The sequence below is a fragment of the Jaculus jaculus genome, chromosome 9 (assembly GCF_020740685.1).
Source record: "Jaculus jaculus isolate mJacJac1 chromosome 9, mJacJac1.mat.Y.cur, whole genome shotgun sequence".
NCBI lineage: Eukaryota > Metazoa > Chordata > Mammalia > Rodentia > Dipodidae > Jaculus > Jaculus jaculus.
Window position 1 is genome coordinate 73,817,463 of NC_059110.1, and position 27,131 is coordinate 73,844,593.

General features: G+C 44.6%; 1 protein-coding gene across 3 annotated transcripts; it reads left to right on the forward strand.

Moving 5' to 3' along the window:
* The first annotated feature begins 9,855 nt into the window (after window positions 1–9,855).
* Window positions 9,856–21,537, forward strand: Ppp1r3b (protein phosphatase 1 regulatory subunit 3B). 3 transcript variants are annotated; one of them, XM_045158994.1, is made up of 2 exons: window positions 9,856–9,943; window positions 17,038–21,537. In XM_045158994.1, exons 1-2 carry the CDS (start codon window positions 9,930–9,932, stop codon window positions 17,918–17,920), a joined length of 897 nt encoding a protein of 298 aa, XP_045014929.1. In that variant the 5' UTR covers window positions 9,856–9,929; the 3' UTR covers window positions 17,921–21,537. The 3 variants fall into 3 exon arrangements, with proteins under 3 accessions (XP_045014929.1, XP_045014927.1, XP_045014928.1); XM_045158992.1 differs by lacking the exon at window positions 9,856–9,943 and adding an exon at window positions 10,633–10,754; XM_045158993.1 differs by lacking the exon at window positions 9,856–9,943 and adding an exon at window positions 11,183–11,299.
* The last annotated feature ends 5,594 nt before the right edge of the window (window positions 21,538–27,131 follow it).

Sequence of the window (27,131 nt, forward strand, 5' to 3'; positions counted from 1 at the left end):
ATCGAATATCATTGCCCATACTTACACTTTAAAGTGTTTTCTTAACATTTTCCTCTAACACTTTTCATAGTTTCGGGCCTTATAGGTCTTTGATCCATTTGGAGTTCATTTTTGTTTTCTTTTTCACGGTAGGGTCTCACTCTAGCCCAGGCTGACCTGGGCTAGGTAATCTCAGGTAGCCTCGCATTCATGGCAGTCCTCCGACCTCTGCCTCTCAAGTGCTAGGATTAAAGGCGTGCGCCACCATGCCCGGCTGGAGTTGATTTTTTTTTTTTTCAGGATGAGAGATAGGAATGTTGTTTCATTCTTCTACATGTAGATACCCAGTTTTCCTTGTATCATTTCTTAAAGAGACTTTTTTTTGCCAATGTATATTTTAACATCTTTTAAAAATATATACACTTGTTTATTTAAGAGAGAGAAAAAAGGGAACACATTTAGCCACTGGAAAAAATATGGCAGAAAAATTATGATACTAATACACTCAAAGTATGTGATCATAAATAAAAATTTAAGTGTGAAACTGGATTATCACACACATACAAACACACACGCTGTATATATGAATTCTATTGGTAGTTATTTTCTGCAATGTCTATAATGTCCTTCTATAATCATAAGATGTATAATCATAAGTCATATAGAATCATAATATATACAATCATAAATAATAACACAAAGTAAATCAGTCTATTCAGTCTCATACAAAACACTGGCCCAGGACAAAAGCAGATATGCAGTCGTGTTGATTTTATTTATTTATTTGTTTATTCAGTTATTGTTTGTTTTACTGGGGCTCAAACTCAAAGCATCATGCATGCTTAGCAAGGGTAAGAAGAGGTACTCAGCTAAACCCAGCCCATTCCATAGCTTTTCAGAGTAGACCCTACCTTAAACCTTACACAGAGCCTCAAAAGCCCTAACAGTGAGGAAAATGCCCTAAGAGAATCCGGGAGTTTTGACTTGTGTGTTAAACGTGTTAAACGAGGTCTTCTCACAAGCCCCAGACACAGACACACTCTCCATAGGCAGCGGCTTATAGAGTACCTCTGTCGGTATTCATCGCCTGTCCCATAAAACATGACTTTGCAAGTCAGTGTCAGTGGAATGTGAAAGAGGGACAGAGGGCCCCAGGTAACATTATGCATCCAGAACACATCTGCAGCATTAACAGGTGCAAACAACTCCACTGGTCTAAATATAAATTGACTAAGGCTATTTGGAAACTGTCTTTCCCCCTTTCTATTCTGATCAAGTAAAAGAATGTTCTCTTCTAGTTTTGACTCTTGATGCTGGTTATTTTAATTTAGATTCATTTAGAAACAATATCAGAGCTCAAAAACTTAAATTATTTCCAAACTGTTTGATAGCATTTTTGAAATGCATTAAATTGAGGATATAAAACATGACTGATGCTTCTCTCTCAAATAAATAAATAAATAAAATTTCAAAAAGATTGTTCTATATACAATCCAGAAAAGGACCTAATTTTTAATTCAGTAGAGTGGAAAATCTAGAGCAGACTCTGGAATTTATCTTTGTCAAGTTCTGTCTCACTCTCTTCAATCCTCCCTCAACTCCACCTTTTCCCTCTGAGCTCTGCTCAGTGGCCACTTCTCAGGGAGCTTTCTTGGACCTTCCTGACTACCTCCCCCCACACCCCATCATGCTGCATTGCCCTCCACCCCAAGGCTTCCTCTTGGCTCCCCTACAGGAGAATAGCTGTTCTCTCTGGGCATAATATGACCATCTCCATCCTGGAGCAGAGTCTGTGGTGCAGATCTACAGAATAACCTTGACCCCAAGTCTTGAAATTAGAACAAACAATACAGTGACAGTGATGTCTGCGGTTATGATCGTGGAGTTGCTAACACTCCATAGAAGAAGGAGGAGGATCCCACAGACCTGCATCTGAGATTCTAGCCATAACTCCCTCCTGCCTTGCCCCAGATGTGCATGGTCTTGGGAAGTGCTACATTAGGTAGGACTGAGAATGGTTAACTGAAGCAGGCATTCCATCTATCGGGAGACCGGGAGATCCTCACCCACACTAGGGGGTTTGGGATCACTCATGCCTAAGCAAGCCTAATCAGTATATCTGGTTCACCATGATGAACTTGGGAAGGTTTCTTTGGTCTGTCCTCAGTGAGTGGCCTCTCTGGGGTAAATTGACATTTGTTTACATCTCCTGAGGAAAACACCAAAACAACATCACAAACACAGAGAATTACTTTCTTTCCATTCATTCTTCCCCATTAGTTCTTAGCCTGTGAGTTTCAGGGGGATAAAATTGTTTTTGCCTCATTTTTCCTTTCTTTGGAATAATGTTTTAATAGGTATATATTCATTGTACATGATACAAAGTTTCCATAAGGACACTTTTATGCCAATATATAATGTACTCTGAGTACATTTCGCCAAACCCCTAGCCCGCCCTTTTCTCACCACTCCAGTAAGTTCCTTTTGTTCCCCTAAACAGTTTCACTTCTACTCCAGGTCAAATATGCATACATCATTTCAGGTATCAGTATAAAATTTAGGACTCATAGCTGGGTGTGGTGGTGCACGCCTTTATTCCCAGCACTTGGGAGGCAGAGGTAGGAGGATTTCCTAGAGTTTGAGGCCACCCTGAAACTACAGAGTGAATTCCAGGTCAGCCTGGGCTAGAGTGAGACCCTACCTCGAAAAACCAAAAAACAAAAATTAAAATTTAAGACTCATAAAATGAGAGAAAAGGTGTGATGTTTAGACTCAATTCTCAATATAATTATCTCCAGTTCTATCCATTTTCCTGCAAACAGCATAACTTTCTTTTACTTTTAACTGAAAAAACATTCCATTGTGCATACAAACCACATTTTCTGTATTTATTCCTGCTGTTTGACACCTAGGTTGATTCTTCCGTAAATGAGAAACTGTGAATAGTGCTGTAATAAGCAACTGATATGCAAGTATCTCTGTGCTTTGTTGATGTAGAATCCTTCAGTCAATACCCAGGGGTGGTATAGGTGGGTCAATGGGAGATAATTCGTTTTGGTGAGGAGCTCCACAGGCGCAGGGTTGGCTTGCATTCTGCTGGCAGCGGTGGAGGGCTCCCTGAGGTCCGCATCCCCACCAGCCTTCGTTACATTGTCAGTGACCTCCATTCTGACTGGGGTCAGATGAAATCTCAGTGCAATTTTAACTGTATTTCTCTGATGGCCAGTAATGCTGAACATTGCTTTCTGTTTATTGGCCATTGGTACTGAACACTTTGTTCATTTCATGTGCCCATTTATTGGTTTGTTGGGCTTCTTTATTAAAATATATATATATATATATATATATATATATATATATATATATATATATATATATATTTTATTTGAGAAAGAGAGAGAGAGAGATGCAAATAGAGAGAATGGGCATGCCAGGGCCTCCAGCCTCTGAAAATGAACCCCAGACACATATGCCATCTTGTGCATCTGGCTTATGTGGGTACTGGGGAATCAAACATGGGTGCTTAGGCTTCACAGGCAACTAACTGCCTTAACTTCTAAGCCATCTCACCAACACCGTCCCTTTTTCTTTTCTTTTCTTTTCTTTTTTTCTTTCTTTCTTTTTTTTTTTTGAGGCAGAGTCTCACTCTAGCCCATGCTGACCTAGAATTCACTGTGCAGCCCAGGCTGGCCTCAAACTTAGGGAGACCCTCCTACCTCAGCCACCTGTATGCTAGGATCAAAGTCGTGAGCTACTAAACCTGGATTTGTTTGACTTCTTGCTTTGTGTTTGTGAGCTCATTCTATATTCTGGTTATTAATTAACTGTGAGGTTGATAGATAGTCAACACTGCCTCGCTTTATGTAGAAGTGTCTCTTACCAGATTGTTTCCCTTGCTGGGCAGAAGCTTATAATCTTTTAAAAATATTTTCTTTTTTCCTTTATTTATTTGACTGAGAAAGAGGGAGAGGGAGAGAGAGAGAGAGAGATTGAGAGAGAGAGAGAATGGGCACGCCAGGGCCTCCAGCCACTGCAAAGGAATTCCAGACGCATGTGCCCTCTTGTGCATCTGGCTAACATGGGTCCTGGGGAATCAAATCTGGGTCCTTTGGCTTTACAGGCAAACACCTTAACCACTAAACGATCCCTCCAGCTCAAAAGCTTTTAAATTTTATTAAGTCCCCTTTCTTAATTATTGACTTTATTTCTAGAGCAACTGAAGCTCTATTGAAAATCACTGCCTATGTTTATATTTTAAAATGTTTTCCTGACTTTTTTCTCTAACACTTTCATAGTCTCAGGCCTTACAGGTCTTTGATTCATTTGGAGTTGATTTTTTTTTTTTATAAAATGATAGATAAGAATGTTGTTTCATTCTTCTACATGTGGATAACCAATTTTCTTTGCATCATTTCTTAAAGAGACTGGGTTTTTTTCACCAATGTATATTTTTTACATCTTTAAATACATATATGTATATGTTATTTATTTGTTTATTTGTAAAAGAGAGAGAGAGAAAGGCCGATAGAAAGAGTGAGTTTGGGCATGCGAGGGCTTCCTGCCACTGCAAGCAAATTTCCTGATGCATGTGCCACTTTTTGTGGGTACTGAGGAATTGAACCCAGACTGTCAGAATTTGTAAGCAAGAGCCTTTAACTGATGAGTCATCTCCACAGACCCACATCTTTATTTTTAAAAATCAGGTGACTCTAGCTGTAGTTTGTCCCTGGCTCTGTACTCTATTTCACTGGTCTATGTGTTTGTTTTGTGTCAGTACCATGCTGTTTATATGACTGGCTCGGTAGCCTCATGTGAAGTCAAACATGGCAATCCCTTTGCATTGCCACTCAGCTTCCTTTGCCATTCCAGATCTTTTATGCTTCCGTGTGAATTTTAAGATCAATTTTCTATGTCTGTGAAGAATGGCATTGGAAATTTAATTTTAATTGCATGGAATCTGCACATTGCTTTTGAAAAGATAGCCATCACATTATATTAATTTTTCTGATCCATGCATGGGATATCTTCCCATCTAGCATCTACTTAATTTCTTCAGCATTTTGAAATTTTTATTATAGATATCTTTGATTTCCTTTGCTAGGTTTATTTTTTTTTAATTTTTAAATTTTTATTAACATTTTCCATGATTATAAAAAAATATCCCATGGTAATTCCCTCCCTCCCCTGCCCCAACACTTTCCTCTTTGAAATTCCATTCTCCATCATATTACCTCCCCATCACAATCATTGTACTTACATATATACAATATCAACCTATTAAGTACCCTCCTCCCTTCCTTTCTCTTCCCTTTATATCTCCTTTTTAACTTATTGGCCTCTGCTACTAAGTATTTTCCTTCTCACAAAGAAGCCCAATCATCTGTAGCTAGGATCCACATATGAGAGAGAACATGTGGCACTTGGCTTTCTGGGCCTGGGTTACCTCACTTAGTATAATCCTTTCCAGGTCCGTCCATTTTTCTGCAAATTTCATAACTTCATTTTTCTTTACCGCTGAGTAGAACACCATTGCATAAATGTGCCACATCTTCATTATCCACTCATCAGTTGAGGGACATCTAGGCTGGTTCCATTTCCCAGCTATTATAAATTGAGCATCCTTTGCTAGGTTTCTTTATTCCAAAGTATTTTTCTAATGTGATATAATGTGTCCATGTGTGTGTGCATGCACATGCACACCCATGCATGGTGCACATGTGGTGGTCAGCCGACCACTTTTAGGAATCTGTATTTTTCTAATATGTGTATAGTGTGATGCGTGTGTAGGCATACATGCCAGGGTGCATGTGTGGAGGGCAGAGGACCACTCTCAGACATCTGTGCTCAACCTTCTTTGAGACAGGGTCTCTTGACATTGTAAATGGATTGGCAGTAACTTCAAAAGAAAATCAAGCTAGCTGATCCATAAAGTACCTTCAAGTTATTTTGATTAGACTTCCTACGTGGTGTGTAGCTGGTGGAGCCCCTGGGAGAGGTTCTGGGGGTGGACCTTGGAATTGATTAGTCTAGTGCAGCAGATATTGAGAGCTAACTCTCTCTTGCTTTTCTCCTTTTTCTTTTTCCAGATGGGGTCTCACTCTAGACCAGGATGACCTGGAACTCACTCCATAGTCCCAAGCTGGACTTGAACTCACAGAGATCCACCTATCTCTGCCTCCGAAGTGCTGGGATTAAAGGCATGTGCCACCATACCCAGCTGTCTTGCAGTTTTCTCTCTGCTACGGATGTATGATGAAGTGAGCCTATGTCCTCTGCCATGATGAAGCTGCCACACCAAACAATATGCATGAAATCTGCTTCCCCCATGAGCTGCTTTTGACGAGTATTTTGACTCAGCAACAAGAAGGTGACTGTTACAGCTTCCCATTGTTGCGGGCACGTTGGGATCACAGAGCCATGCTCTCTTTGCATCTGGCTTCATGTAAGTGCTGGGAAACAGAACCCAGGCCTGCAGGCTTTGTAAGATAGCAGCACCTTTAACTGATAAACCATCTGCCCTATTCCTAAAGTATTTCTTAAGGCAAATATACTTGGGGTTGTTTTCCTAGTTTCATTTCTCAGCATGTTTGTTATTAGTATAAAGAAAGGCTTTGGATTTTAATTTTGTATCCTACTATTTTGCTAACAGTGTTTTTCAGAAGCTGGATATTATGATGCACACCTCTAATCTCAGCACTCAGGAGGCAGAGGTAGGAGGATCGCTGTGATTCAAGGCCAGCCTGGGACTATAGAGTGAGTGTCAGGCCAGCCTGGGCTACAGTGAGACCGTAACTTCAAACGACTGAATAAAAAAGTGTTTATTAGTTGAAAGATTTTTCTGGTAGGGTCTTTTGTGTATAGAGTCATATCAACTGCAAATAAGGGTACTTTGACTTCTGTCCTATTTGTAGCCCTTTATTTCCTTCTCTTGACTTACAGCTCCGGCTAAGACTTCAAGAACTATGCTGAATAGTAGTGGAGAAAGTGGACAACTTGGGCTTATTCCTGATTTGTGTGTGTGTGTGTGTGTGTGTGTGTGTGTGTGTGTGCAAATGCTTTGAGTTTTTTTCCATTTAGTGCAATGTTGACTATAGGTTTATCTTTTGTAGCCTTTATTATATTGAGATATATTCATTCTATTCATAGTTCCTTCAGGACTTTTATCATAATGGAATGTTTCATCCATTTTCATAGGTTGAACCATCCTTGTATCTCTGGAATAAAACCAAGTTTATCAAAGTGAATGATCTTTTTGGTGTTTCCTTGAATTCCATGTGTAAGTATTTTATTGAAAACTTTTGCATCCATGTTCACCAAGGAAACTGGTCTATAATGTCTTTTTTTATTGTACATTTTTCTGGTTTTGGTCACACTAATACTGACTTCTTGTTTTTCCATTTCTAGCAGCTCCTTGATAATAGGCTGCAGGATGAGTGAGGAAGAAGGGGATGAAACTTGCAGGTGAACCTCGGTTCAAGCAGGAAGACAGTGCCACTACTGACAACCCCGAAAAAGAACACCTCACTGAAGAGCTGTAATTTCTATGCTCAGCCACTGCTAGCTATTTTGGTTTATTTATCTGGGGGGGGGGGTTAATAAGTGAAATTAAGACTAAAATTCAATGCCAGTTTTTTTAAGAAGGAACTTAGTGTGCTCTGCCTAAGAAATTTTCCATGTTCACTTCCACTCTTTGTTGCCCTCCCTGCAGGGAGAGGGAGGCACAAATGATTGCGTCTAAGGGTCGAGCCGGTTCTGCTCTGAGCCCCTGTCTTCTGCTGGCGCAGTCCTCCCAAGCTCACATCCCAGCGCTATTCTGACCGCAAAAATAGACTGCTCTTTTCAAGCTCATTGACGCCACACTCCTAACTACCGAGACTGTGGTGTGCCACAACTAAGTTTAGCTCCACTCTGCTGATCTGAAATAGTCATCTAAACCACAGGGGGAAAGTATTACCCATGGTTTACTAGTCTATGTAATAAAGATGCTTCCAAGCCCTCATGCTATAAAGTTATATTTACTTGTCCCAACTCCTTCCCAGCTTGGTTCTGATCACCCTTTTGCCTGCATACATTTTGCAATACCTGTTGGCTCTATCTTTGCTCACTCTGCTAACACGCTTACGTTTGAGAAATGCAACCAGCTCTTGGCTTAATTCATCTTCAAACTACTCACCATAGACAAAAAGGAGTTTAGAGTTGGCAAGGGGAATCTGCCAGCCGCCTACCAATAGCAGATTTCACAGGTGGTCCTTTACCAGATCTGCCAATCAGAAATGAAGGAAGGGGGCTAATGACTAATGATCACAAGCGCCCTTCAGAGCAGATACTCCAGTCTGAGAAACTCCCTACTGGAAGCCTGAGGTTTGTATTGTTTCTTGTAAATAGTTAATGTTTTAGTCCTGCATAGCTAGTAAAATTGCAAAGATGCCCCTAACTTCCTTTAAGTACAAATTTCAGAACCTGCCATATTCAATGTAATAACCTTCATGAAGCTAAACGTATCTAGTATGAATTATTGAAAATATGCCCTTCTTGGGATACTTTTGTTGCTGCCTGAGCTAGATGGCAAGACCCAGTCTGAGAAAAAGGGAGATTTTTTTCTTTAAAAATTTTAATAATAGGAGCCGGGCATGGTGGTGCATGCCTTTAACCCAGCACTGGGGAGGCAGAGGTAGGAGGGTCTCCATGAGATTGAGGGCACCCTGAGACTACATAGTGAATTCCAAGTCAGCCTGAGCTAGAATGGGACACTACCTTGAAAAACAATTTTTTTTTTAATGGTAGAGTCAGTTTATTTTAATGTGTTTACTTGGCACTTTAGAAAGTTGACAAATCTATACTAATAGCATCCGAATGTTTATTAAGCATTAAAAAACATAAAACTTGGAGCCTTCACCCTAAAGTGGCTAGCTCCCATCAGCTGCTCTCCCAGGAGAGTAGGAGCCGGGGGCTTTTAAGATCACTGTCCCGTACAGAACTCCAGGTGCCACAGAGAACGCCCAGGCTTTGTGCATGCACAAAACAGATGCAAGATTGTACAGAATAGAATCAAGTCACGCCATTTCCTAAAAGTGCCTCCCGAAAAACCCTCAGCCCTACCTGGAGTACTGTGTGCCATGAAGTAGTCCTCTGACCAATGCCAATGCTCTGAAAAGGATTTTGCTACTTTAAAAAAAAAAAGAAAGAAAGCAACACCCCGGACATGGAGGTAAAAGCAAGGGTTCATTGATTTCTTGGTGCATTATTGTAGGAGCTTCGGACAAAACCAGGTTCGAATGGGGGGATGGTGAAGGGGCCACGTGCCGCGGGGACTGCAGCTAGCACCGGATGAAGCTAGCATCGGAAGAATGATGGGTTGCTGTGCCCGGCGGGTGGTGGGTGGGAGTCAAGGACAGGCCTTCTAGGCTCTGGCCGCCTCGCCCCTGCCAGGACTTCTCTTGGAAAAGGGAACTTTGTAGGCGACCTAAGCCCTGTCGTCCTTCTCACTACAGCAGGACACTGGGCCACAGGAAATCCCGGCACGCTGGCGCTCGTCCTGGGGCTCCTGTTGAAACCGTGACCGCGCCCCCTCTCCAGACTCTGGACTCCAGGGGTGCCCCGGGCGCACGCCGCCCATCACGTGGCGGAGAGGTGCTCTCCCCAGCCACGCCGATTGGTCGGCCGCCCGCGTCCCGGGCGCGCCCATTGGCTGCGGGGGCCGTTCTCTTGAAAGAAAGGTCCGGGATGGGACCCGAGCGGGGAGAAGTTGCCCGAAAGTTACCGGGAGCAGCAGGGGCGCGAGAGCCGGACCCGGGGTGACGCGGGGGAACCGGCGAGCCGGCCGCGGTGGTGCGCACGGATGCAGCGGCCCGCCGCTCCTAGCCCAGGCCGCCACCCCGCCGTCGCGGCCTCTGCCACGGTCACCCTCGCGAGGACGGTGCGGCGGGCTGGCGTGTCTGCCCTCCGGAACCATGAGCTGTGCCCGGTACGTACTTGCCCGATCCCTAGAGACAAGGCCAGGAACTCCGTGGTGAGGGATGATCGAGCAGATCCCCCACCTCTGTCAGCGCCACCCACGATTGCGCCGTCCCTCTTGGACTTGCCATCGGTTGGTGGGACCCGCTAGATGGGCTCGACAAGGATGCCGTGTCCACGTGGAGTGGGCAGCCCCGGGGACCAGACTGGGAAGGAGCCTGGCGCGACCCTCGTGTTCTGGTTCGGCCTGTGGGGGTGGTCCTGGGGGTGACCTGGGACAGAGGATCCCCTTGAAAGTAGTGTCCAACCTGGGACTTGTCACTTCTGGAGGATACCCCCCCCCCCTCCGGAGTTGTAACCAAAGACTAGTCGCGTGTCCCTCTCGGGGACACGCGTAAGAAAGATGCTTCCAACACGAAGGCTATCCAGTTGTGTTGCCTTGGCCCCACGCCTCGCAGCTTTGCTTCACATCACTCTTCGTGCACACAAGGAAGGGTGCACACTTGGCATTGCCTCGGGGTCGCTGAGGGTGACGGATGTAGAATGACCATGGTCCCGGGATGGGACCAGGGTGGCGGGGCGCGGTGGCCCGCGCGGGGGTGCTCGTGCGGCGCTGTCCCGCCGCCAGGTCCCGCCCTGATGTGATAACTTGGGCTCCTCCTCCTCCTCTCGCCTCTGGGAACTGAGCCCAGACTCTGCCTCCAGGGACACTCGGACGCTCACGTAGCGGGGTGGCAGCGGTCGCCCCTGCCGCCTCCCTCTGTCGGAGCTTGCCCATGCGGCCAGCGAGCTGGGCCGGGGGCTTCCGCGCCGCCCGAGAGGTAGGTGCGCAGCCGCGGAGGGAGCCTCGCGGGGGCGTGGGGGGCGGAGCGCGGCCTGAGCCCGCTGCACGGTGCCGAGGGAGACTCACAGCGGCCCTCCGCGACCCCCGCGCCGGTCCCCCGTGCCCTGTCCGTGCCACCCATTTGAGCCCAGAGGGAAGGGCATGAAAAGGAAAGTAGCTGCGAAGCACAGGGTGTAGGCCCAGCGCAAAATGAAGAGGAGGCCAAAAAGACTGAGCTAACTCGGAAAGTTGCTGGCAAGTGGCGGCCGCAGGGTCTGTGCTGCCAGCCTCGCTGAGTACCCGGTCCGTCCAGGAGACCGCCGCCAGCCATCGGGGGAGGTGGGGCGGGGAGATTGTTCACTTGCTAGACATGTCCCAGCGCTGACCCTAACCACAAACGTCGTCGTCTGGAGGAGGCATTTAGGGGAAAGTTAGTGGAGAGAGAACAGGCGACGTTAGCAGCCCTGGAGCTCAGAGCTGGAAGGGACCTGGGGGAGAATCCTCAAGCCCAGAGAAGCTGAGGGAGTTGCTCAGGAGGCCCAGGTAGGTGGAGGTGCGCTGGGCCGCTGCTCTTGTTCCTTTGGTCATTTGTAGACTCCTGCTTGAACCTACCTGCTGCTCCGTTCGCAGCCCCACACACAATTACTTGTGTCCGGGGTGCTCTCCAGGATGGTGACAGGATGGAGGGGTACAAATAACTTTTAAGGGTGTCAGTAAGGTCCCCATGGTCTGTGCACAAAAGGGAAAAGATATCAGCATTATCAACTTCACATTTTGGGAGGGAATAAAGAATTGCTGAAGCAATTTTCCCACAACCTGCTTGTGAGTGCTTACCTAATGTAGTGTTGCCAGTGGGTCCTTGTGTTTTTGATTGTGTAGAGAGGGAGGGAATATGAGAATGGAAGAAAATGTCTTGGATGCAATTCAGAAAAATGCTCCTTGAAACTAGGAAATTTGTGGGGTTATTTTCCGTGCAGGTCTATAATTCTCTCAAGAAAAGTCGCCATGACTTCTAAGCCTGGACAGCTATCTTGAAAAAGTGTTGTGGAGAAGCATAGGAAAAGCGCTCCGCAAACTGTCAGTGTGCGCTGCAGTTTTCATCAATGCTGGAGTTTGGATTAGCTGTGGCATGGCCCACTCCCTCATTGGTTCAGCACAGGTGGTCTGTGAGGTATCTACATAGAGACAAATCCTGTGCGATCATCACTGTCTCTGGGAACAGCTATTCACTCCCATGGTCCTGTCCTGCGGCTGGTGTCCAGGTCCTTTGTTACCCTGCGCTGGATCCAGTGCACACCCATGGCCTCCCATTTTGCTTTCTGCCTCTGGAGAGGGGCAGGCTAGAGCAGCCAGTGGACGAGGGAGAGGGGCGAAGAGGCCTGAGGTACAGCCAAGCACATGGTTGGAGCAGAGGTGGGGGCATGGGGGTGACTGGCCATGAAGCACCCCCCAGGTGCTTTCCTTTCAGGGACATAGTGCTACCTGGCCTGACTCAGTTGCCAAGAGTACTTCTGAATGACTGTCTTCCTTGTCACAGTCTACTGGGAATATCCTGAGCAAGTCACAAAACTAAACCCAAGCCAGCACCAATTCTTGGAGATATTAATAAAAGCTGAGTGTATGGTGAAGTGGGCACATCTCATAATTGAGGCCACCAAGGTCAGTGTCCTCAGCTGCAGTGATGGTGCCATGCAGGCAAAGTGAAGGGTTTCTGGGCGGGGCTGCTTTGCGAATCCCTGGCGTGGGAATCCCAGTGGTAGCTCCTGGGTCACCATAACCTTACTTTTGCTTTTTATGGGAGAATCTCACAGAAACCATTTGGCTCTTGAGAATGCTGGCAGAATTGTTTCCTCAGCCCTGGCTCTGACTAGGAACTTACCTCTCCAACTCCAACTCTGCTTGAAAGAGGTCTCCAGGCCACACTGTCATCACTGGGCCCCCACAGAACCACTTTACCAAAGTCTTTCGCTTTGCTCTTGAACTTGCAGGGCCAGAGCTGAGGGGAGCCCTTTCCCGGGCTGCCAGTGGGCAGTCTCTCACCGGCCTTCCCTTTCCACAGCACCTTCGGAGTTTCTCACCATCTCCCAAGGACATGCTTTAAAAATGTCACACGGCTAAAGTTTAGGGGAGGCACAGAGACAGTTGATCTCAGGCCGATTTCAGCCAGGAGGAAGCAGCTGGCCGGGAGGAACCCCTGCTTCTCTGATCACACCGTTTTTCACGGATGGTCACAGTGGGAAGCACAGGGGTGCAGGCCACGCACTTGTGTGTTTTTTGCTTGGCTTTAGCAAAGCAAAAGTCACCTTTGTTAAGATTAGAATATGACGTGTAATTGCTGTGCCTTCTAACATAAAATTTTACTTAACAACAGGCAGAAAGGATTAAAATTCAGGTGATTTGATAAGTATTGTGTCTTTTTTTTTTTTTTTGTAAAGTTAGTATCCTCTACAAAGCCATCTTGCCTATTCAGTTAGCATTGTCCTTTCCAGAACAATAGTATGGGTCAGATAATAGTAAGCAAATTTGCTCTGAAAATTTTTGACTTTGCCAAAAATAGTAAGGCAAATCTATAAAACAAATGTTTAGGTAACCACATTGCAGCCACAAATTATCCTGTTTTACCTCTGAATTTGTGTGCTATTGTCCTTTAGGGTCTCATTTAGTGAAAGAAGGGATCCTTGGTCACTAGCCCTGTGATACTGCAACAGCCTGTCTGCCTGCTGTGTCACCGACAGGCAGGTGGCATGATACGTTGGCCGGGGGTTGGTTTGCGAGGGGGACCAGGGGGACAGTTTCATGGGTTTCAGAATGGTGCACAGTTCAGAGGTATCAATTGTTTGCTTTGGGCATTTCCCATTTATTACCTGAAGACCTGACTTGACTACAGGAACATGAAGCCCTGGGGAAGAGCCACTGAGGAAGGGGAGCACTGTATCTCTGCTCTCATCTAAATATCTCCACAATATTTTCTCTTGTCCAACATTTATGCACTATTGTATTTTCTACATTTTTCACATTGACAGCATATTATAAAAATTTCCCCATGCTATTTAAATCTTTTTCTAATAATGGGGTTAGTTACATAGAATTAAATGACATTAATGTGGTACCCTTACTTTTAACCTGCTACCTGTTAGTGAGCACTCTTTCCCATTCTAAAATGTCATATAGGACATTTTAGTACATTGATTTCTGTGAATTTTACTTGTATGTGATCTTGGAAAGAAAATAACATTTACGAAAGCTATGCTAATTTCCAATTTAGATTAATGAAAATATTTTTACTGTCTTTTGAGTTAGGCACAGTGGCAAACAGCTGTAAGCCCAGCATTTGAGAGGCAGAGGAAGGAGGACTGTGAGTTCAAGGCTAGCCTTAGCTACATAAGATGACAAATTTGAGGCTAGCCTTATTTCAACTAAAAAATTATTGTCTTTTGTAATTCTTTCTGTCTTTCTTTCTTTTTTTTTTTTTTTTTTTTTTTTGGTTTTTTGTTATAAGGTCTCACTCCAGCCCAGGCTCACCTGGAATTCACTATGGAGTCTCAGGGTGGCCTCGAACTCATGGTGATTCTCCTACCTCTGCCTCCTGAGTGCTGGGATTAAAGGCGTACGCCACCACGCCCGGCTTATAATTCTTTCTTAATGCAAAGGTGTCATTTAAAGCAGGTGTCATTTCACATATTAATTTCTTTTTTATTTTTCTGAGACAGAGTCTCACTAGGTAGCCCAACCTGGCTTTGAACTTGCTTTCTAGATAAGGCTGGCCTTGAACTCCTGATCCTCCTTCCAGCCTCTTGAGCAGCTGGGAGTACAAGTGTGTGCTACCATGCCCAGATTCTAATCTAAATTTCTTAAATTAATCTTAAAGTTGTATATTTTGCATATTTGTGGACGACTTTTGAATTTTTTATTCCCTTCCTTCCTTAATTTTTTTAAGACAGTATTACAGATATAAGTCCTCTGCCCAGTTTATATGGTGTTAGGCATAGGGACAGAGCTTAGGGTCTGATGCATGCTAGACCCTCTACCAGCTGAGCTACAGCTCCAGTCCCCACCTTTACCTTCACCCATGAGTTTTGTATTAATGTTTTCTGCTCATTTCCTATGTGGGACATCTGACTTCGTTATTGCTTTGCAATAATTATCTGTATGTTACTGTACTAACTCTTTATTGACATGCTCTTTGTAAAATATCTTCTAAGTTTGTCTTTAATCTTTTGTGTTTTATTTTTTAACCTACAAAAATACAGATTTTATAGTTAGATTGAAAGTCTCTTAGCATGATTAAGGCCTATAAAGATGGCTCAGCAGTTAAAGGCACTTGCTTGCAAAGCCTGACAGTCAAGGGTCAAGTCTCCAGTGCCTATATGAACATGCATCACAGTTGTTTGCAATGACCAAAGGCCTTGGTGCACCCATACTCACTCTATTTGTCCCTCAACTAAATAAAAAACTTTTAATATGATTCTTTTTGCTTTTTATTTTTATAGCAATTCTTTTTCATCTATACTCAAAGCAAATGTGTAAGAGTCTTATTGTAGCAAATGAATGCCAGATGCTTGTGCCACTTTTTGTGTCTGGCTTTATATGGGTGCTGGGAATTGAACCTAGGACAGACTCTGCAAGCAAGTACCTTTAACCACTGAGTAGTCTTCCCAGCCCTCTTGTTAAATCTATACTGGAATATAAAAATCTTACCATAAGTTCAGTGAAAACACATGTGCGTCCATCTTTCCCTCTGATCCCCAGTGTGTAGCATAATGCCTAGCATAGAATAAGCACCAAGTGGTGAATTCATTACTTTTATCGCAAATTAAATCGGTATTTATAATTAAAGCCATAAGGAGATAATACCTCATACTTGTTAGAATGGTTTTCTTGTCAAGTGTTGGAGGGGAATCCTTGTACACTGCTTATAGAGATCTAAATTGGTACACTTATTATGGAAGATACCTCAAAAGATAAACATTAAATTACCATGTGACCCAATAATCAAATGCAAGGTATATCTCAAGGTATATGAAATCAATCTATGGGAGAGATACCCGTGCTTCTATGTTCATCATAACATCTCTCAAAATAGCCAAGATATGAATTAAGCTGAGTGTCCATTGGTGGATGAATGGATCAAGAAAGTGTTCTGAATACACACAATGAAATGTTGCTTGGCTACAGAAAAAATAAAATGTCATTTGCAGAGACACACATGGAGATAAGCCCGAAAGACACTGTGTTAAGAGCAGTAAGCCAGATGCACACAACCTCATGTGTGGACGCTAAAATACATTTCAACACATTGAAAGAGAATTGTGTTTGCCAGACACTGGGCATGAGGGACCTGGGCAAATAGGGATCAAAGAAAATTCAAGGTTCATTCTAAAGGAGAAACGCTTCATGTGCTGTATTATATCAGTGATTATAGTTAATAATATACACTTGAAGATTGCTCAGAGAGTAGCTATTAAGTGTTGTCCATGCACATACACATAACAGTTGTTACATGAGGTAATGCATATGTTAGGTAGTTTAGCCATTCCATGATGCATACATGTATCAAAACATCATGTTGTGGACTGGAGAGATGGCTTAGCGGTTAAGCGCTTGCCTGTGAAGCCTAAGGACCCTGGTTCGAGGCTCGGTTCCCCAGGTCCCACGTTAGCCAGATGCACAAGGGGGCACACGCGTCTGGAGTTCGTTTGCAGAGGCTGGAAGCCCTGGCGCGCCCATTCTCTCTCTCTCCCTCTATCTGTCATTCTCTCTCTGTCTGTCACTCTCAAATAAATTTTAAAAAAATTAAAAAAAAAACATCATGTTGTGATCTACAATTATATATAATTTTTACTGGTCAATTAATAATATACATTGCAATATTGACCCAATGTACTCCTCAGGACAGCTGTAACCTTCCATAACAGGGCTTTTTTAGTCCAATAAGTTGAGAAATTCTGCAAACAATATGGAAACCATAATTCTTGACACTTCTTTCATTATTCCCCCCCCCTCCCCGCCCGTCCCAATACATCCTGTCAGGTAAACACGGGACTTAGCTTTGAAACTAGTGAGTTTCATGCTTTTGTTTATTGATTTTTACCTTGCCCTGCCCCATTCCCATACAGTCTTCCCTAAAGCCTATGTTCTGTGAGACTGCATGTGAGTGAACACTGGACAGTGGCCACTTGGGTCCCAATGAAAGGTGACATTGTTTGCTCGTCTCTTCCAGAAGGAATGTTTAAACATCTATCTGATCTCTTTCCTGTTTTCTTTCTTCTCCCCTTTGCCAGAGTTCTAGCCTATGCGTCTAGCCCCGTGATGGCTGTGGACATCGAGTACAGATACAGTAGCATGGCTCCTTCCTTGCGCCGAGAGCGCTTCTCCTTCAAGATCTCCCCCAAGCTGAGCAAGCCACTGAGGCCTTGTATTCAGCTGGGCAACAAAGATGAAGCCAGCGGCCTGGTGGCCCCGACTGTGCAGGAGAAGAAGGTGAAAAAGCGGGTGTCCTTCGCAGACAATCAGGGGCTGGCCCTGACAATGGTCAAAGTGTTCTCCGAGTTTGATGACCCGTTAGATATTCCATTTAACATCACCGAGCTCCTGGACAACATCGTGAGTCTGACGACAGCAGAGAGTGAGAGCTTTGTTTTGGATTTTTCACAGCCTTCTGCGGATTACCTAGACTTTAGAAACCGACTACAGGCCAACCACGTCTGCCTGGAAAACTGTGTTCTAAAGGACAAAGCCATCGCAGGCACCGTGAAGGTTCAGAACCTCGCATTTGAGAAGATCGTGAAGGTCAGAATGACATTTGACACCTGGAAAAGCTTCACAGACTTCCCTTGCCGGTATGTGAAGGACACTTACGCCGGTTCAGACAGGGACACATTCTCCTTTGACATCAGATTGCCTGAGAAGATTCAGTCTTATGAGAGAATGGAGTTTGCTGTGTGTTTCAAGTGTAATGGCCAGGAATACTGGGACAGCAACAAAGGCAGAAACTATAGGATCATCCGGGCTGAACTCCAGGCCACTCAGGGAATAACAGAGCCACAGAATGGGCCGGATTTCGGGATAGCATTTGACCAGTTTGGAAGCCCTCGGTGTTCCTATGGGCTGTTTCCAGAGTGGCCTAGTTACTTGGGATATGAAAAGCTAGGGCCCTACTACTAGTGACTGCAGCTGAAAGATTGTGGCTCTGGTCACAATGGAGCAGAGAAGCCAAGGGAAGAGCAAAGATTTGAAAAGAAGGCTCCTGGTTGGTTGTTTCTTAAACCAGCTAGCCCAGCCAGGTTTCCATCCTAACTGGTTTCTTGGTGAGAGGAGAGGAGGTGTCATGAAGTGCCGAGGCACCTGGGGTGACCAAGAGAGATGCACAGGATGGTGCCCAAAGGCTCTGGAGAGGAACAAGCCTGCCGTGCTGGTGAGGATGGAGGAGTCAGCCTCTCCTCAGCACTTGGACGTGGAAAGTCAGTCACACAAAAGTCACCTGGTCCCCAGCCACCTCCGCCAGACACTCACCTGTCCTGCACCTGCCTCGCATTCCTGTGCATTGCTGCTTTTCTGCATCTGCCCAGAACCACCCTCTTCCTCAGTGCAGTGACACTGTGGCCTGATGGCCCACGTGTCTAATATAGCTTTGGAAGGGAGATGGGAGCCACCCCCTCCTTTGCAATCTCATTCTCTGCACTGCCTTCTCTCTCATTGTCCCTCCAGTGTTCTGGGAAAGATACTAAATAGCTTGTGACCGAGATGGGCATTTCTTCCCCCGTCTTCCTGACAACATATATCTTCCAGCAGAGCTACACATGCCAATTATTGGAAAGTTACTGGTTTCTGCATGGAGGTCACACATTGCTACATTGTAACAAGCTGGGAGCCAGGAAAGTCCTGAGGTTTAGCTTTTCCTCTTGGCTTTTGGGGGAGCTTTCTAAGTACTCACATTCACCCTGAGTTACAGCAGGCTCAATGACAAGATCTGTTTTCACTTCTTGGCTGGTTTGCCAGCCTCATTCTTTGAGAGAACCGCAGCTCTCCTTTCCTAGAGAGTCCCATGGCTGATGAATGCTCACGACATGTGAGTGGCACACCCAGCTTACCCAATCATGGAGCCATCAGAAATGCCTAGATTTATTTTGTCCACAATATACAGTAATACAATGGAAACCTGATGAACACTCAAGGACATTTATTGAGGTGTTCTTATTTATAGTATGTATGTAAAGGGCTAGGGGACAAAGTCTCACCAAGTTGTCATATTTTAAACATTTACCAACTCTGAACTATCAGAGATTAATTGCTTTTGACAATATTGGACTAAAATGCATTGGTAAATGCTCTTTTGGAACTCCTGGGACATTCATTGTTGGATGGATGCCTAAAACCTGTGATTTTTCTTAGGCAGCATTGGTTTTTATTTAGCAGTGTATGAAAAATGTTTTACATGCATATTTGTAGAAATCTGGGGGGTTGTTTGTTGCTGGAGTTTGATAAATGACTGCTTCTTTTCTGCTTAATCTTAACTAAAGCGAGGTTTCCCTAATGCATGGAGGATAGGTGGTACAGCTGCTGGACCTGCCAGGCAGAGAATTCTGTGCTTGAATGTTCCACTTGTTAAGAAAGGTGTCCTGTTCCCCAGGACATTTATGTCTGCATCAGGCTGATGTCAAGAGCCTTGACACCTAGCATTGTGTGGTTGGGGGTTATTTTTATTTCATGATATTTTACTTTAAAATGTTTTGACTTGTTAAATACTAAATAGTATTCAGTATATAATTCTTATGCCTAAGCCTGGCTGTTATTAGTCTGTGCTTTGTGTTTGGCTCCTCGTGCGAGTGGATAGCACTCTGGGTTACATGCTGATACCTCTTATGGGGAATCACCTGCAGTGGGTCAGGGCTGTGTTTCATCTAAGCATACCATATACCAGATACACAGACAGAACTGCAAATATTCTAGATTTAATGGTCAGCACCATTAATAGCAGAAATCTAAATTGAATGGAAGACAACTGATCTCATGTGAGTCATGGATTTTATTTTGTGTTAAGGAGTTGCCCTCCCCATGCAGGGAATAGCTGAGTGCACTGTCACTTGCAAGTCACCAAACGAAGCAGAATGAAGTCTAGAGTTGTCTTTCATGATGATCTTCAGACATTCCCATGTCAAAATTTGAAATATGGTAATTCAATGATAATTATCTCTCCTGAAGGAACTAGAAGGCCTCTGCCCTCCCCTTCTTCCTCCCAACTCACCCCAGCTTTCTTGCCGGGGGCAGGGGTAGCAGGCCCCTCACCAGCACACCTGGGGTGTACACCCCACCACTCAGCTCAGAAGACAAGTCCTTGCCTGCCTGCAAAGACCCTTCTCCCAGTAAAGGAGCCCACTTGCTGCTATCAGCCATCAGGCCATCTCTCTCGCAGGTACTGAGGATTTCTGTTCCTTAGTCCCAACACAGTCTTGTTCTGTTGGGCCCAATCTGTCTCATGACTTTCAGATGGCCTTGGGAGCCTCATTGGAGGACTGTCCCCTATGTCATAGCTCACTATAATGGACAGACCTACATGTTTCAGAGGGTGATAATAGGTTCCTTAGTTGGAGACTTCACTACAGCCTAAGGTAGTCATTTGCTTCACACAGCTCGTGGTTATGGTGACAGATTGCCCTCAGGCCCCATATTCTTCCCACATCATCTCCCAAAGGACCAGTCACTGGTCACTGTGCTGCCAGACACCATAACACAAGCATGGGAGGCAACTCTCTTTTTATTTCATATTTATTTCCCCAAGTACCCTGGGGTGCTTTTGCAAAATGGGTGCAATAAATACGTTTGACTATATAAAGATATTAACTAGTTGTTTTGTGTTTTGGGAAGTTAAGCATGTGAGTGGGTTTGTATGTAAAGTATTTATAGGAAAGTTGCAGAGAAAACTAGTTTTTTAGAAATTAAATCAAGATGAGTCAATGGTGGGAGTTATTTTATCCTTAAGATTTCATTTTAATGATAAAACATGGTACTTTTTAAAAGACTGTAAATTTTGAACTGCTTTGTGTTTTTTTTTTCTTGTATCTTACTTGCTTTTGAAGAACAAGCATAAATTGTGATTATTTTAATGTCAAATGGGCTATATATGTTTATTTTTTTTAGAAGTGCTCATTATAGAAGATTCCTTCTCAATGTGTAGTGAATGAATACCTGGTAGTCTTTCCTTTGTTTCTGTTTTTACCATTTCTCCACAGGATGTAGGCCTGGAGGCTCTTGGGACTAACTGTGTCTCTGAATGGAATCACTGAAATTGGAGAGAAGATGATACACAAATAATGGGGTCTTACCGGAAATGGGATCTTACAGAGGCACCCAAAGACAGTCTGGTAGCTAATGGTAATGTCCTGAAGCCGGGGGGCAGAACACACGAGGGATGGGCCGTTTCTCCCGGTGGCCGATGGGAAGCCTCACAGCTCAGCCTGCGAAGCTCTGAGTGTTTTTACAATTCATGCTTCCTAGAGACTCCTGGGGCCCAGGGAGGACTTCTGGAAGCAGAGATGATGGTACATTTTGCCTTTAATGTGAATGTACAACTGAGGGTGTGTCTTCATTTTATGCCTAAAAGTGCCTTATCAAGAAAATTTTGCATGTTTTTAAGAAATATTTTTGTACACAAACATAAAGGGGACTTGCACTTTACAATCACAAGAACGGATGTTTGTGCTGTGTGTGTGTGGTGTAAGAAAATGGTTTGTATCTATTTCAAAACAAAAATGTAATAAAGATGGAAAAAAACCACCCTGAAACTGTCCTTCTGTTCTTACTGCCATAGGAAGGGATGTGTTTCCAAATACAGATCTTGGTCTTCAGAGGTATAGGGCATAATCAGTGGCTGCAGTAAAGTTGGAAGGATTGTAGAAAGGGAAGGACCCTTGCTTTTCAAGTTATCTGGCTAGTGAAGGCCAGTCGTAGCCTTCACTGTCCATACACAAGTGTCAGGAAGGAGGTACAGGTGCAATATTATTAGTCTGCTCCTATTTCAATCACCCAAGGTCAGGGCTCTTCCAGTCCCCTCACTTGCTGTGGAAGAGCAGAGAAGACAAACACACTGAGGCAGAAGTTTGTAAGCAGACAACTCTGGGAAAACTACCTAAGGGCACCATGGCTTTCAACTGACTGACCAAATTCCACCCAGCAAAATAAACCAGCTCCTGGTGGAGGCTTACCCCACCATTGGCTAGCATCTACACACTCAAGGTAAGATTTTCAGAGTTCAGAAGAACAGAGAAAGAGGGCTGGAGAAGATGGCTTAGCAGTTAAGGCATTTGCCTATAAAACCAAAGGGCCCTGGTTCGATTCCCCAGGTCTCATGTAAGCCAGCTGCACAAGGTGGTGAATGTGTCTGGAGTTTGTTTGCAGTGGCTGGAGGCCTTGGTGTACCCATTCTTTCCCTCCCCCACCCTCTCTCCCACTCTCTCAAGTAAATAAATAAAATATATTTTTAAAGAATAGAGGAAAAACAAGGCAGAGGTAAATTGTCCAAAGCCTTCAGTGTCCCCTGAGAAAGTTCACAGGAGCTCTGCAGTGGAAGAACAGAGAGGGTGAAAACTTCGCATCTGGCATGTTAAAGCAAAAGCGAGTTCCAGGGCTGGAGAGATGGCTTAGCAGTTAAGGCACTTGCCTACAAAGCCTAAGGGCCCAGGTTCGATTCCCCAGCACCCATGTAAGCCAGATGCAGAAGGTGGCACATGCATCTGGAGTTCATTTGCAGGGGCTAGAGGCCCTGGAGAACTTGTTCTCTTTTGCTATCTGCCTTTTTCTCTCCCTCTCTGTCTCTCTCCTAAATAAAATAAAATAAAATAAAATAAAATAAAATAAAATAAAATAAAATAAAATAAATAAATATGAGTTCCATCTGTAGCTCTTGTGACTTGAATATGAAATATATCCCACAGACTCATGTGTACAAGTCTTCAACTTGAGTTATTTTGGGAGGTGGTAGGAAGTTTAAGAGATGGCCACTAGTTGAGAAAGTAAGCCACTGGAAATGCTTCAGAGTAAATCTCTTCTAGGTATCTCCTCCTCGCTCTTCCTCCCTTCTCTCCATTCTACCCTCCCCTATTTCCCTGTCTCCTTTCCTTTCCCTTCTGACCACCACAAAGTGAGTGACTTGGGACCCCCATGCCCTTCCACCTGCTGTTCTGCAGTGGAACGAGATGGCCATCAACTGAAACTTCCAAAACCATGAACCAAAGTAAACCTTGCCTCCTTTTAAGTTGCTCTTGAAAGGTTCTGTCACAGCAATGCAAAACTAGCATAGTAACGATCTTTCCCCAAATGTTTAAACACTGCCCATAATTGCCTTCTCAGGTTTTTATGCATGTGGACGTCAATACAGTTTTGTAACCATTGCTCAGTTGTGAAACCATTGCCTAATCTCTGAGGTGGCTGGAGGAAAAGAAAAAAAAAAAATCTCTAAACTATTCTAGAGCAGTGTCCCCAGAACAGCAAGTGTCTTGCTCTGAACGATTCAGCCGGACGTGGCTGCTTGTCTACCGCAGCAGGTGGTTCCCCACCCAGTCCTGTCAGAGGCAGGCCCGTGTGCTCAGGGACCGGCCAGTGCTGGAAGACGCCGAAAGACCTCGAGAGCCAGCAATCTCAATTCTGGTCTTCTGACTGCTATTGACAGCTTGGGCCTCTCACACCTGCCAACCGCTCTGCTGAATAGACCCAGGTGTCTTTAGCAAGAGTAAGGAATCTAGAGGTATTCAAGAGAGAGGAAGAGAGAATATGGCTGCACTAGGGCCTCTAGCCGCCATAAGTGAACTCCAGATGCATGTACCTCTTTGTGCATCTGGCTTTATGCGGGTACTGGGGAGTTGAGCCAGGGTCACTGGGCTGTGCAAGCAAGCACCTAAAACCACTGAGCCATCTCTCCAGCCCCAACATGTTCATCTTTGTAAAAAGCTTCTAAATACAGCTCTTAAAAGAAATACTAGACTATTCACATTTTTTCCTAAAAATCACAGGTGCATTTAAACAGCATTCAGGCAACTGACCTCAGAAAACTGTTGCTCAAACTGGAAGGAGTAGTAGAGAACACTCTAGAGAAAGGGGTGAAGGCACTGAGTGAGTGTCCACTTGCCACGAGGTTCTTTAGGAGGAAGACCCAAGATGCAGATCTTTTTTCTCCCTCCTTCCAAGAACAAGTCCCTTAATCCAGAGTCAATTTCATAGACTGGAGAGTCTAAAATGGTGATCCGGAAAAGAAGCACACCGTGCCGGAGCCAGGGCAGGAATGAGCAGGGCTATCTTTATGTAGGAGAAGGTACTTCTCTCCCAAAAGGGTTCTCTGCTCATGTTAGGGACCACAGAGCTACAAGCATAGAAGGTAGGAGGGAATGTTGGCCTTAGGATGTGACTGATGAGCAGAAACAGCCAATGGGGCCTGTGGCTCCCAAGGCTTTAGGAGAAGCAAGACTCGTGGCTCCCACACCCATTGTAGGAGAAGAAGGGCTTGGCCATACCTCACTCCCCTTCCTTGTCATGTCCCTTGGAGGGGGAGAGCAAAGGAAGCTCAACAGATACTACATGCTGTTCCCGAGGGATCATCTGGAACATCCCAAGCTGAGGTTGATGTCATTCCACAAACACTGAAACGTTTCCTCCCCATCTCCAGCATCAGGCTGGGGCCTGACTAGTATTAGACAGAGGTAGAGGAGGAACCCAGAATTGTCATTTCCCCTTGGGACTAATGACATCAGTACTGATCTAAGATTCTGGTCTTCCCGCAAAACTGTAAGACTAGACAGCCTAGTTTTGTGGGCCGTGTAAAGTCTGTTTTACCTACTCTGTTTTTGTTTGAAAAAAACCTTTAAAAATACCAAAATAATCCTTTGCTTATGGGCCGCACAAAGGTAGGACAAGGTTTAGTCCTGTAAGCTAGAATTGGCCGATTCTAGTGCACAATTCATGGAATGAGACTTGTGAGTCGACTTGCTTAAGAAGGGACTCATGGTCTGAAGATGTAGCTGTGATGGTAGAGTTCTTTTCTAGCAAGGAGGAAGCCCTGGGTTTGATCCCCAGTACATCTGGAATCCTAGCACTCCAGAGATGGAGACAGAAAGGTCAGAAGTTCAATGTTATCTTCAGCAAGAAAAAAAAATAATGGAGTCAGAAAAATATTTTCACCTCAGGGGTGATTTTCTCCTGTAAGATGATCATATATAATTTAAAGTCCAAACTGGCATCTATTTTAAATGGCTTTTGTTTTTGGTTTTGTTTTTTAAAGCAGGGTCTCACTCTAGCTCACTGACCTGGAACTCAGCCCAGGCTGGCCTCAAACTCACAGTGATCTCCTACTTTAACCTCCTTAGTGCTGGAATTATAAGCATGAACCAACATGCCCAGCTCAAACTGTTACACTTTTTATTTTAAAAAATTATCTACTTATTTATTTCATAGAGAGAAAGAAAAGAGACAGAGAGAGAGAATGGCCACACCAAGACACACTGTGCCACCACGTGTCTCTGGCTTTACATGGGTACTGGGGAATTGAACCTGGGTCCTTAGGCTTTGCAGGCAAGTGCTTTAACTACTAGGGGTGCTGCTAATCATACTGGAGCATCCGTTTGTCCTAGGAGAATCCTGGGCAAACCTCTGAGCTTCTGAAGCCTATTGATACCCACCTGTCCCCTGCTGGCCTTAGGGATCTTCCTGGGCTTTTGTGGAGCTCAGATGACCTAGAGCTGTCATTCTGGATAGGAGCCCATTCTGGATAGATAAGGCTTTGGGGAGGGGAAAAATTATAGCAGAGCTATGATTTAGTCTGTTTTCAATATGCTTTTATTGGTTGGATTTTCTGTTTCTTAATTACAGTGCTGATGGCCAAAAACCCTCCAAAAATTCCAGTCAACTCTCTTAACAGTAGCTTGTTTAGGAGAAAGGTGTTATTAACGGTTTGGGATTATTTCCTCCTGTGGCTTTTCCCCAACCCACCTCCCTCCAGTGCTCAACAACCAGAGCATGGCAGAGCTCCCGGGGGAGTGCTCATGGGACAGACACTGAAGCCGGACCTTGTGGTGTTCCAGATTTGAGTCCCAGAAAGTAACGCCAAAGTGCCGCTGGGAATTTTGTCAGCTATGTCCTATCCGCTCATCTGTCTCTGGCCAAGCAAGCATTAGAGGCTTTAAGTAGTCAGGAGATGAAGGAGGTCAGAAGTCATCCCAAAGTCTCTGGCCTGAAGCTTCCTGTCCTTCCTGGTGGCCACCATAAGAATGGGCTTCGATGCTCCACTCTGTTACCTTCACTTTAAGGTATTTACCACAACCCAGGGCTAAAGCTGGACCTGTCATGCTGGGCGGACCCCAGTCAGTGCTGAGGGGACATGAAAAGCTTTTTATGAGTTCCTAATACATCAAAAGGTAACGAAGGTAACTTTACCAGCAAAGGGGAGTGGGCTTTGCAGCATCTGTCCCTGTTAGAGATTTCTTTGCAAGAAATAGAAAGCTCGCGCATTGCAACCTGCACCACTGGAGTTGGTAAGAGAGGGAAGGCGGTCACTTCTTTCATTAGACTCACTGTATCTTATTTATTTATTATTTTATTTACTTTTATTTATTTATTAGAGACAAGACTGAGAGAGGGGGTAGAGAGAGAGAGACACACACAGAGAGAATGGGCGCAGTAGGGCCTCTTGCTACTGCAAACTAACTCTAGATACATGAACTACCATGTGCTTACATGGGACCTGGTGAACGGAACCCAGTCCTTGTTTTTTGTTAGGATTTTTAACATTTTTAGGTTGGCACACAGAACAATGGGCTCATCATGACGTCTCCATACACACGCCGTCACACTTTACTCCTGCCCCTCCCTCGCTGGCCTTCCCCGTGCCCCTGCCCTTCTGGCTGGTTCCACTCCCTCTCCTAGGTGGTCCTCCCTTCTGCTTTTTTTTTTTTATTTTTAAAATTTATTTATTTGAGAACGACAGACACAGAGAGAAAGACAGATAGAGGAAGAGAGAGAGAATGGGCGCGCCAGGGCTTCCAGCATCTGCAAACGAACTCCAGACGCGTGCGCCCCCTTGTGCATCTGGCTAACGTGGGACCTGGGGAACCGAGCCTCGAACCGGGGTCCTTAGGCTTCACAGGCAAGTGCTTAACCGCTAGGCCATCTCTCCAGCCCCCTTCTGCTTTCTTATCATGTGTATTCATTCCCATATGTCTCACCCTCTTAAGATCTCTTCTTTCGCTATAATTTTATTAGAATTCACCATTGGTCAATTCTTTATTGAAATAATGCTGAGAGAGTTCCCAACCCCAGATATCTTCGTGAGTGTTTTAAATATTTATTTATTTATTTATTTATTTATTTATTTATTTATTTATTTATTTGAGAG